Below are 12911 nucleotides of genomic sequence, written 5' to 3'. Positions count from 1 at the left end.
TGCCCATCGTCCAGAGCCCCAAACTCTGCCCTGGGCAGACCTGCCTCTGGTGTCTGACCCTGCTCCGTTGAACATCCAACTGATGGTTTCCCATTCTGCTTTCAGTCTTTGGAGGACAGGGGTGTTTTCAACAACCCTTAGAAGCAGGGAAAATGACCATTAATGTGGAAATGTACCCTGAATAAGAAGGTTAACTCCTAACGTCATTCTTCCTCAGCCCAGAGATTTGAGGGGGCAAAGAACATCTTAGACAGAACTGCAGTCAGCTCAACTTCTTCAGTCTGCAGAAAATTCAAGGGAAACCTCTTCACCCACAGAGTGGTGACTGTTTGGAACTCATCACCACAGGGAGAGCGAAAGATGAACAGGGGGGATGTAAATGGACTGTTATGGAACTGAATCACTGGCAGGGTCCAGCTGGCCTGAGTTGAATCTGTACTGTACATTAGATGTGTTATAAATTTACTAAGTACCAGAGACAGAGTTTAAAATAGAACTGATTTATTTGTCTCAGATCCAGAATATTAAACTCCAGTCCCATTAAATGTGAATGTGGAGCAGAAGAAACTCCTCCCATGCCCAGTGACCAGGGTGCAAAACTGGGTGTAGTGAGCAGCAGCAATAATTGCAGAGTTCAGCACCGACAGTCACTCGAAATTGCATTCAGCAATGGTGATGGACAAATATCCAGCATGGAGCTTATTGAAACTTTCTCCCCAGTGTGAACCCGGTAGTGTGTCACAAGATTAGATTACTGAGTGAATCCCTTCTCACATTCACAGCAGGTGAACGGCCTCTCCCCAATGTGAACTCAATGATGCATATTTGGTGGAGATGGACAAGAGAATATCTTTCCAATGTCTGAGCAGGTGATCGGCCTCTACCTAGTATGAACTCACTGGTGTGTCAGTAGATGAGTTGATCGCGTGAATCCCTTCCCACATTCACAGCAGGTGAACAGCCTCCCCCCAGTGTGAACTCGCTGGTGTGCCAGTAGATCCGATGACAGAGTGAATCCCTTCCCATGTTCTGAGCAGGTGAATGGCCACTCTGCAGTGTGAACTGACTGGTGTGCTAGTAGTTCGGATGACCGAGTGAATCCTTTCCCACATTCTGAGCAGGTGTACCGCGACTCTGTAGTGTGAACTGACTGGTGTGCCAATAGGGTGGATGATCGAGTGAATCCCTTCCCACAGTCTGAGCAAGTGAATGGCCTCTCTCCAGTGTGAACTGATTGGTGTCTCTGTAAGGTGGAAGAGTGAGGAAATCTCATCCCACAATCTGAGCAGGTAAAATCCCTCTCAGCAGTGTCTCTGACTGGTGTCTCAGTAGGACAGTTGAGCAAGTGAATCCCTTCCCACAGTCCCAGCAAGTGAATGGCCTCTCACCAGTGTGAACTCACTGGTGAGCCATTAGTTCAGATGGCTGAGAGAATCCTTCCCCAGAAATTCAGCAGATGACCAGCCACTTCCCAGTGTGAACTGACTGGTGTGTCCACAGGTGGGATGACCGACTGAATCCCTTCTCACCCACAGAACAGATGAATGGCCTTGCCCAGTGTAAACTTGCTGATATATCTTCAGTTGAGATGATTGAATGAATTCTGCCCTACAGTCTGAGCAGGAAGGATGATCAAGTGAATCCCTTGCTCCACTTCTTAAATATCTGGACAGTGACAGCAAAACTGGCATGTTGTGTTCGAGATTCCTGTAGACAAATTCCTTGGCATTTTTTAACCTGTAAAAAGATATACAAAATCCATCAATGGGTGTAGGACAACATTTTAGATGAGAACACTTGAGTTACCAAGGTGTGATCTGGCATCACACTGCCACAGTGAAGTTCAACCCAACTTGGAGAGAGAAATCATTTTCTAACTGGGCACAGTGATGGTATCTGGAATGACCATCAAATTCTCTGACGTTCTGTCTCTATAAGAATAGGTAGAGAGGGGATGTTAGGGGTAAGTTTGTTATGCAGAGATTGGTGAGTGTGTGGAATGGACTGTTGTGACAGTGGTGGAGGAGGATACAATAGGGACTTTTAAGAGACCCCTGGACAGGTATATGGAGCTCAGAAAATTAGAGGGCAATGCGTAACCTTAGGTAATTTCTCAGGTAAGGACATGTGCAGCACAGCTTTGTGTGCCAAAGAACCTGCACTGTGCTGTAGGCTTTTTTTCTATGTTTCTGTCATCTCCAATCTGTGACTTGGCTCGGTTTAACTCTATCCATAGGTATTATTCCCTGTTCCCACTGAGCTGCATGGGTACCTGGCCCCACACTAACTGAAACACACTCACACAAATAGCCTTTGTTGATGTGCTTGTATGAACTCGCATTCACAGTTGGACCACCTGTTCATTCTACACCAGGATGACTGTCTGTGTGAAGAAGTTTCCCCTAATGTTCCCCTTAACATTTCACCTTTCACCCTTACCCCATGGCCTCTGGTTGTAGTCCCAACAAATCTCAGTGGAAAAAGCCAGCATGCATTTACCCTATCTATAAGCCTCATAATTTTGGTATACCTCCATCAAATCTCCTGTCACTCTTCTACGTTCCAAGGAATGAAGTCCAGTCCAGTTCAATCTCTCCTGATAACCCAAGTCCTCCAGACCTGGCAACATCCTTGCGAATTTTCTCTGAACTCTTTCAACCTCTTTTACATCTTTCCTGTAGGTTGGTGACCAAAACTGCACACAATACTCCAAATTAGGCCTCACCAATGTCTCGTATAAAGTCAACATAACATCCAACTCCTGTACTCAGTACTTTGGTTTATGAAGGCCAGTGTGCCAAAATCTTTCTTTCCATCCCTATCGAACTGTGACATCACTTTCAGTGAAATATAGACCTGTATTCCCAGATCCCTTTCTTCAACAACACTCCTCCGTGCCCAACCAGTCACTGTGTAAGACCCACCCTGGTAGTTCCTACCAAAGTGCAACACCTCACACTTGACTGCATTAAATTCCATTTTGCATTTCTCAGACCATTTTTCCAGTGGGTCCAGATCGCACTGCAAGCCAAAATAGTCTTTTTGCAGTCTGCTAAACCCACAGTCTTGGTTTCATCCACAAATTTGCTGATTCACCTAACCATGTTATCATCCAGATTACTGATATAGATGACAAACAACAACAGATCCAGCACTGATCCCTATGGCAGTGTCACCATTAGTGACAGGCCTCCGGTCAGAGAGGCAACCAAAAGCTACAACACTCTGGCTTCTCCCAAATAGTGTCTCATCCAATTTACTACCTCATCTTGAATGCTGAATGTGTGTACCTTATTGACCAACCTCTCGTATGAGACTTTGTCAAGTGCCTCGCTAAAGTCCATGTAGACAACATCCACTGCCTTGCCTTCATCCTCTTTCCCTATAACTTCCTCGAGAAACTCTGTATGATTGGTTAGACATGACTCATCATGCACAAAGCCGTGCTACCTTTCCATAATCCCTCCACTTCCAACCAATTATCCACTTCCTGCACATATGTTCCAATAACTTCCCCACTACTGATGTCAAGGTCACCAACGTATAATTTCCTAGTTTATTTTCTTGAACAGCTAAACAATATTGGCTAATCTCCAATCCTCCAGTCCCTCACCTGTCACTAAGGATGATGTAAATATCTGTGCTTGGGCCCCGACAATTTCTGCACTTGTCTTCCGCAGAGTCCTAGGGAACAACCTGTCAGGCCCTGGGGATTTATCCATGGTAATTTGCCTTAAGACAGCAAACACCTCCGCCTCCGTAATCTGTACAGGATCCATGAAATTAATGCTGCTTTGCCTCACTTCTATAGACTCTGTGACTATCTCCTGCCTTGAAATCTTTTTGCTCTTAACGTAACTGCACATTCCCTGAGGAGTCTCCTTCACCTTGTCTGCTCAGGCAACCTCATGCCTTCTTTCATAAGAGTTCATTTGAATTTCTTATAATTAATAAGAACCCCATGTGTTCCTATCTGCCTGCACCTGGGATGCACCTCCTTGTTTCTTGATCCACAAGAGGAAAGCCAAAGGGGTGATAGAGGATTCATGAGTTTGGGGAACAAAACAAGAATATACACGAGGAAATCTGCAAATGCTGGAAATTCAAACAACAACACACACAAAGTGCTGGTGGAACACTGCAGACCAGGCAGCATCTATAGGTAGAAGTGCTGTCGACATTTTGGGCCAAGACCCTTCGTCAGAACTACAAGAATATGTCTGATATCCCAGTGGCAAGGCTTGCTAGTGCTGCACGGTGGGTGGGGTCTGTGAAACAAAAGTTGCAGGGGAATGGGAGCCGGAATAACAGAACAGATAGTGGGGAGGATGTGGAGCAGATATTGTTCAGACCTGATACAAAGTCCCTGTGCTGTCTTTACGACAGTTATTTAGTTTATAATATTTTCGCTTAGTAATTCATTTTATAGTATTTTCTAGTTAGAATTAGAAGTGTTTAAAGTATATTCATTGCATGTAAAATATATCGGCATGCGATGACGTCACATCCGGTTTTGCCGCGTCTTGTGGGAAAGTACCGGTTTGAAATTAACGCGAGGGTGGGGGCTCACCACGAGGCACACCTGAGCAGAAGTTGTTTTGCAGGCATGAGAAATCACAGTGAGAGCAACGCTTTTTCACCATATGTTAATGTGAAGAGTGAACAGTAAATGGTTAATCTTACTGCGATCTGGTTTCATTGACTGGTTTATCTCGACGTTGAATTCGGCGTTATTAGTACACGCGAAGGAGAATGTTACAGTGAAAAAGCGGCATTATCAGGTGTTCCAAGTGCTGCAATGTCAGCTCGATCCGGGATCAAGTCGATGGCGCCCAGCGACAAGGGCAGTAGAGCGACATCAAGTAAGTCCACCCAGGCAAGAGCCAAGGCAGAAGCCGCCAAGGTGCGACTGCGTCATGCCAGACAAGAAGCAGTTTTGAAAATGAAACAGGCCACCAGAGAAGCCGAAATCCAGAAAGAAAAGGCTGCCAGAAAAGCCAAAATCCAGAAAGAAAAGGCTGCCAGAGAAGCCGAAATCCAGAAAGAAAAGGCTGCCAGAGAAGCCGAAAGGGCCGCCAGACAAAGAGAAGAGGCTGCCAGAGAAGCCGAAACCCAGAAGAAATGGGCCGCCAGAGAAGCCGAAACCCAGAAGGAATGGAACACCCGAGAAGCCGAAACCCATTTGGAAATGGCAAAAATATCGACAGAGTTGCAAGTGCTGCAGCTAGTAAGAGAAGAAGAATCTGCCATGGCGGAAGCAGAGTACATAGAAGAAGCTGAAGGGTCGCGTGATCTGACCGAAGTAAGATCTACTTTAGAAAGGACCAGACTGGAACGCACAAGCGACTATGTACAATCTCAAATAGACAGGCAGGCTCGTCTCCCCTCTCCATACGTATTCGATAACTTCCCCAGCTACGAGGAACCTCAGAGAGTCACGATTGCATCACATCCATACGAGGAAGAAAATTTACCCTCACGACTCCGTGATGGAGTCAAGAATGAAAGAGCTGACAACCGATACTTCTCGACACCAAACTTACAAAGTTTGATGCGAAGAGACGCGGAGGTCGAATCCAGGACGGCAAATTCCATGAGAAACGTACGCTCTCAGTCATATAGACGCCAACGTACTTCTCCAGCCCGCATGCCGCTTACAGCCGATCCCATGATGCAGTATTTAGCACGACGGGATCTCGTCACTTTGGGACTGTACCAGTTTGACGATAAACCTGAAAATTACTGTGCATAGTACTCCACATTCACCAACATGATCAACGGAGTCCAGCACAGTGCAACCCAAAAGTTGGACCTCCTGGCGAAATGGCTGGGAAAAGAATCACGCGAACAGGTGAGACGCATGCATTCAGTGTACATCAAGAAACCCGAACTAGCCTTAAGCAAAGCGTGGGAGAGACTTCGGGAGGGCTATGGGTCCCCCGAAGTTATTGAAGCGGCGCTATGTCGACGTCTGGAAAACTTTCCTAAGGTGTCAGCCAAAGATCACATTAAGTTAAGAGAATTCAGAGACTTACTCATGGAGATCCAAGACGCCAAAGAAGATGGCTACTCAGCTGATCTAGTATACCTAGATACTCCATCCAGGATTAGACAAGTCGTGGACAAACTTCCTTTTGGGCTGCAGGACAGGTGGCTGTCCTTTGCTTTAGATTACAAAGAAGAGCACGATGATCGATCTCCTCCCTTTGAGCTCCTCACTAGGTTTGTGTGCAGGGAGGTCAAGAAGCGAAACGACCCTAGCCTCGCGGGTCCAGGAAGCAGTACGATTTACACCAAGCCAGGTAGATCCTCTTCGAATGTTTTCAACATTGATGAACCCGTCTCAGTGCTCAAGACTGAAGCCCTTACAACTAACAATGACCCTCGCAAGTATTGTCCGTTGCATAACAAACCTCACCCCCTCAAAGGATGCAGAATGTTTAGGGAAAAACCCCTTCCAGAGAGGACGGCTCTTCTCAAGGAGAAAATAATATGTTTTAGATGCTGTTCCTCAACCTCTCACCTCGCCAGAGAGTGTACGATCGCTGTGAAGTGTCCGGAATGTGATAGCCCAGATCACGTCGGGGCCATGCATCCCGACCTGTCACCGCAAACCGACGATGCTCCTTCACCCCCACAACAGGATGGCGGGGAGGGAGAGGCTCACCCCAGGACAACAGTTGTCAGCTCGAACTGTACAGAAGTTTGCGGTCAAGCTCAGTCAAGCCGTTCTTGTTCCAAGATCTGCCTCACTAAGGTGTACCCTAAAGGAGCCAAAGACAAGGCCATCAAAGCCTATGTGATTCTGGACGATCAGAGCAATCGCTCACTAGTCAGTCCAGAGTTCTTTAAATTGTTCAACATTGAGAGTGAGCAGTTCCCATACTACCTCAAAACTTGCTCAGGCAACATGGAAACCCAACGAAGGAAGGCAGAAGGCATCCAGATCAAGTCCCTGGATGGTAAAGTCGTCATCTGTCTCCCTCCGCTCTTAGAGTGCAATGAAATCATGAATAACCGCACTGAGATCCCGACACCAAGTGCAGTGCTACACCAGCCACATCTCCACCACATCGCCAAACACATCCCAGAACTGGATCCAAAAGCGGAAATACTCCTGCTATTAGGAAGAGATGTAATCCGGGTACACAAGGTTAGGCAGCAGGTCAATGGACCACACGACGCCCCCTTTGCGCAACGCTTGGATCTAGGCTGGGTGGTGATAGGAGGGGTGTGCCCTGAAGACGTACACAAACCGATGGTTAACACACTCAAGACCAATGTGCTAGAGAGTGGCCGCCATTCAATCTTTCAACCCTGCCCGAATGTCCTGTGCATTAAGGAAGCACAACAAGATGTTAACAAGCGTAAAGTAACTGACGAGACGCTAGGTCAGTCAGTTTTCGTTCAAACCGAGCACGGAAACAAACTTGCACAATCAGCTCAAGATACCATTTCTTTAAAAACCAAAGACACCAAGGTCTTCAGGGATGAAGCAAATAATGGGGTTGCCCCATTGCCTTTCAGAGAACCACTCCAGCGCTCACCAGATAACAAAGAGCAGGCAGTCAAACGGTTCACGTCCTTACGGAAAACCCGGAAAAGGAAACCTGAGATGCAGCAACGCACCCGATTGACCCACGAGGTACTGTGCACCCTAATGGCAGAGGTCACAGCCATTATAAACGCACAACCACTCCTACCTGTGTCTTCTGACCCAGAAAACCCCTTCATACTTTCGCCATCAATGCTCCTTACACAGAAGGCAGGAACATCTCCTCCACCAGGAGACTTCTCAAACAAGGATTTGTACACAAAGCAATGGAGACAAGTCCAGGCTCTGGCAAATCAGCTCTGGTCTCGCTGGAGACAAAAATATCTACCTTTGTTGCAACAGAGACAAAAGTGGACAGAACCCCGCAGGAATCTTCAAGTTGGAGACTTAGTCCTGCTCAGGGACAAGCAAATCGCCCGCAACAGCTGGCCAATGGCCAGAATCACTGCTACATTCCCTAGCGGGGATGGACATGTCAGGAAGATCGAATTGAAGACTACCGACCAAGGCAATGTGAAAATTTACCAAAGGCCAGTTACAGAAGTTATTCTACTTCTACCTAATGACTGATTAAGAGACTAAGTTTGTACTCTGTTCATTATGACCTTATGAAGGTCAAGCGGGGAGTGTGCTGTCTTTACGACAGTTATTTAGTTTATAATATTTTCACTTAGTAATTCATTTTATAGTATTTTCTAGTTAGAATTAGAAGTGTTTAAAGTATATTCATTGCATGTAAAATATATCGGCATGCGATGACGTCACATCCGGTTTTGCCGCGTCTTGTGGGAAAGTACCGGTTTGAAATTAACGCGAGGGTGGGGGCTCACCACGAGGCACACCTGAGCAGAAGCTGTTTTGCAGGCATGAGAAATCACAGTGAGAGCAACGCTTTTTCACCATATGTTAATGTGAAGAGTGAACAGTAAATAGTTAATCTTACTGCGATCTGGTTTCATTGACTGGTTTATCTCGACGTTGAATTCGGCGTTATTAGTACACGCGAAGGAGAACGTTACAGTCCCCAATGAAAATCTTGAGCATGGTGCAGTGAATATGCTGAGCCCTGTATACTTCAATGAAAGGAGCATTGTAGGAACGGTGAATGTGTTCAGTTCATGGATCAAAACCTGGAATTAAGATATTAGGATCTGGCAGCTGTGAACTGGGACAGGCTGCTTTATGGCAAAGGTGTGCTTAGTAAGTGGAAGGCATTCAAAGTGAATTTTTTAAAGTACAAAGCGGGAATATGCTTCTCAGAATAAAAGGTAAAAAGATAGAAACTGCAGGAAACCTTGGATTTCAAGAGATATTGAGACCCTGGCGAAGCACAAGATGGAGTTGCATAACAGGGATAGGCAGGCAGGTTCTTACGGAGTATAAGAAAGGCAAGAGAACACATAAGAAATAAATCAGAATGGCTAAAAGAAGGCATGAGGTTGTCCTCGCAGAAAAGATGAAGGATAATCCTAAGGGTTAATCCAAGCAGGCTTTTTCAACTGATGTTAAGTGGAACAACAACCAGAGGTCATGTGTAAGTGGGGAAGGTGAACATTTATGGGGAACATGTGGAAAACCTCTTCACTGAAGTGGTTGTGAGAGTGTGGAATGAGATGCCAGCACAAGTGGTGAATATGAGCTCGATTTCACCATTTAACAGAAGTTTGGATGGGAGCCTGGATGGTAGGGGTATGGAGGGCAATTGTCCCGGTGCAGGTAGGTGCATTAGACAGCTTAAATATCTTTTCAGCATTGACTAGATGGGCCAAATAGCCGGTTTCTGTACTGAACTTCTCCATGTTCCCATGACAGAGAAGCTGGCCAAACTTGTTTCTAAGGGACAAAGTAGGAGGGACAATGGAGTAGCAATGGCTGAAATTTCTGGGAGCAATTCGACAGCTAAGTCATTGAAACATCCCAAAGAGGTGGAAGCATTGGAAAGGCATGGCTGAAATGAGAAGCCAAAGTCAACATAAACTCCAAACAGAGGGCAAACAAAAGAGCGAAAATTATTGGTAAGCTCTTAATAACCAACAGATGACATCTAAAAAAAATATCAGATGAGCTCAGGGCATGGAATGGTGATATTGTAGTTATTAATGAGTCTTGGTAGCAGCCAACAGCCTGAGGGATTGAAAGGATCAAAATTTCAGGGGCCTCAATATCTCTTGAAAAACAAGATTCCCTGCACCAGTTACCTTTCAACTTTTATTTGGACAGGCACAAACAAACTCTACATCCTCAAAATTTCACTTCTGAAAGCCTCCCAATTACCAAGTACTCCTTTGCCAGAAAACAACCAGTCTCAAACCACACTTGTCAGATCCTTTCTGATACTGGATTAGTTTCTGAGGATTGGAGGGTGGCTAATGTAACCCCACTTTTAAAAAAAAAGAGGGAGAGAGAAACCGGGGAATTATAGACTGGTCTGACATCGGTGGTGGGGAAGATGCTAGAGTCGGTTATCAAAGATGTGATAACAGCACATTTGGAAAGAGTTGAAATCATCGGACAAAGTCCAAAAATAATGTCTGATGAATCTTATAGAATTTTTTGAGGATGTAACTTGAAGAGTGGATAGGGGAGAACCAGTGGATGTGGTATATTTGGATTTTCAAAAAGGCTTTTGACAAGGTCCCACACAGGAGATTAGTGTGCAAACTTAAAGCACATGGTATTGGGGGTATGGTATTGATGTGGATAGAGAATTGGTTGGCAAACAGGAAGCAAAGAGCAGGAATAAACGGGACCATTTCAGATTGGCAGGCGGTGACTTGTGAGGCACCCCAAGGCTCAGTGCTGAGACCTCAGTTGTTTACAATGTATATTAATGATTTAGACGAGGAAGTTAAATGCAGCATCTCCAAGTTTGCGGATGACACGAAGCTGGGTGGCGGTGTTAGCTGCAAGGAGGATGCTAAGGGGATGCAGAGTGACTTGGATAGGTTAGGTGAGTGGGCAAATTCATGGCAGATGCAATTTAATGTGGATAAATGTGAGGTTATCCACTTTGGTTGCAAGAACAGGAAAACAGATTATTATCTGAATGATGGCCAATTAGGAAAAGGGGAGGTGCAATGAGACCTGGGTGTCATTGTACACCAGTCATTGAAAGTGGGCATGCAGGTACAGCAGGCGGTGAAAAAGGCATTCATGTTGGCATTCATAGAAAGAGGATTTGAGTATAGGAGCAGGAAGGTTCTATTGTAGTTGTACAAGGCCTTGGTGACACCTCAGCTGGAGCATTGGTCCCCTAATCTGAGGAAAGACATTCTTGCCACAGAGGGAGTACAAAGAAGGTTCACCAGATTGATTCCTGGAATGGCAGGACTTTCATATGAAGAAAGACTGGATCGACTAGGCTTATACTCGCTGGAATTTAGAAGATTGAGGGGGGATCTTATTGAAACGTATAAAATTCTAAAGGGATTGGACAGGCTAGATGCAGGAAGATTGTTTCTGATGTTGGGGGAGTCCAGAACAAGGGGTCACAGTTTAAGGATAAAGGGGAAGCCTTTTAGGACCAAGATGAGGAAAAATTTCTTCACACAGAGAGTGGTGAATCTGTGGAATTCTCTGCCACAGGAAACAGTTGAGGCCAGTTCATTGGCTAAATTTAAGAGGGAGTTAGATATGCCCCTTGTGGCTAAAGGGATCAGTGGGCATGGAGAGAAAGCAGGTACAGGGTTCTGAGTTGGATTGTCAGCCATGATCATACTGAATGGCAGTGTAGGCTCAAAGGGCCGAATGGCCTACTACTGCACCTATTTTCTATGCTTCTATGTTTCTACCATCAAAATTGACCGTTCTCTAATTTAGAATCTCAATCCATGGTCCAGACCTCTCCTTTTCCATATTTGTTTGGAATCTCATGTCATTATGATCAGTAGGAGAAAAGTATTCCCCCTCATTAATTTCTGACACTAGCCCTGTATCATTTCCTAACAGCTTATTGCACACTTCTACGTCGGGAATTCTACATACTGATTTAGGGCACATTTGACACATTCTACCCCATATTGTCATTTTACAGGATGTGAGTCCCAGTCAATATATGGAAAGTTAAAATCCCTCATTAAATCAATCTTTGTTTCTTAGCATAATCTGCGATCTCTACAAATATATTCCTCTGAATCCCTCAGACTGTTGGGTGCAACCAAGTCCCATTAATGGGAACAATATTATAATAACTCCCAGCACTGATCTCATCTGGCTTTCCTACAATGCTTCATGCATTGTGATACACACAGCTCAGCACATTCATCACACTATACTCAACCTTTGGATTACTGACATAGTCTGAGGCCTGAACAACATCTATCTGGTGTCAAGAAAACAACCTCGCCCTTAATGTCACAAAAACAAAGGAGCTGATTGTGGACTACAGGAGGAATGGAGACAGGCTAACCCCTATTGACAGCAAAGGATCTGGGGCTGATAGGGTGAACAGCTTTACGTTTCTCAGCATAAACATCACCGAGGACCTCGCATGGTCTGTACATACCAGCTGTGTGGTGAAAAAGGCACAATCGTACCTCTTTCACCTCAGACGGTTGAAGAAGTTGGGGTTGGGGCCCCAAATCCTAAGAACTTTCTACAGGGACACAATTGAGAGCATTCTGACTGGCTGCATCACTGCCTGGTAAGGGAACTGTATTTCCCTCAATCGCAGGACTCTGCAGAGAGTGGTGTGGATAGCCCAGCACATCCGTAGGTGCAAACTTCCCTCTATTCAGGACATTTACATAGACAGGTGTGTAAAAATGGCCTGAAGTTACCCCAACCACAAAGTTTTCCAGCTGCTACAACCCGGGAAATGGTACCTCAGTATTAAAGCCAGGATCAACAGTCTCCAGGACAGCGTCTTCCACCAGGCCATCAGACTGATTAATTCAAGCTGATACAGATAAATTTGTATGTGATATTGACTGTCCTGTTGTACATACAATTTATTATGTTACTATGAATTGCACATTACAGATTTAGACAGAGATGTAATGCAAAGATTTCTACTCATGTATATGAAGGATATAAGTAATAAAGTCAATTCAATTCAACCTCTCCACTATCTGTTCTGACATTCTGACTCCAACACCCACAACAACTTTAAGTTTAACCACACACCCTCTCCTGCCACACACTTGCAATAGTAAGAGTTACCACTAGAATATTGGGATCTTTGCTAGTTGCTAGTTTTAATTCCCAAACTAGTGAATCGCCTATCACCCCCTTGACTTTCCTCAGTAAGGTAATTACCCCCCCCCCAATACTTTACAAAGTGGTCTACCTGTTGTTGTGTGGGATGGCCACAAGAGTACTCTGCAATGGGTGTTCAATCTCATTCCCCTTCCTGACT

The 12911-nt window shown here is 45.2% G+C and overlaps 1 protein-coding gene across 2 annotated transcripts in view; it reads right to left on the bottom strand.

Moving 5' to 3' along the window:
- Positions 1–443: 443 nt before the first annotated feature.
- Positions 444–12911, bottom strand: part of LOC132394255 (zinc finger protein 239-like) — a 98455-nt gene continuing 85987 nt past the window's right edge. For both annotated transcript variants that reach the window (XM_059970143.1, XM_059970144.1), the window contains one exon: positions 444–1737. In XM_059970143.1, the coding sequence (XP_059826126.1) occupies positions 896–1273 (378 nt within the window). In that variant the 5' untranslated portion in view covers positions 1274–1737 and the 3' untranslated portion in view covers positions 444–895. The remainder of the gene's footprint in view (positions 1738–12911) is intronic.

Source organism: Hypanus sabinus, chromosome 5 (assembly GCF_030144855.1).
Source record: "Hypanus sabinus isolate sHypSab1 chromosome 5, sHypSab1.hap1, whole genome shotgun sequence".
NCBI lineage: Eukaryota > Metazoa > Chordata > Chondrichthyes > Myliobatiformes > Dasyatidae > Hypanus > Hypanus sabinus.
This window is presented reverse-complemented; position numbering and strand designations above follow the sequence as displayed.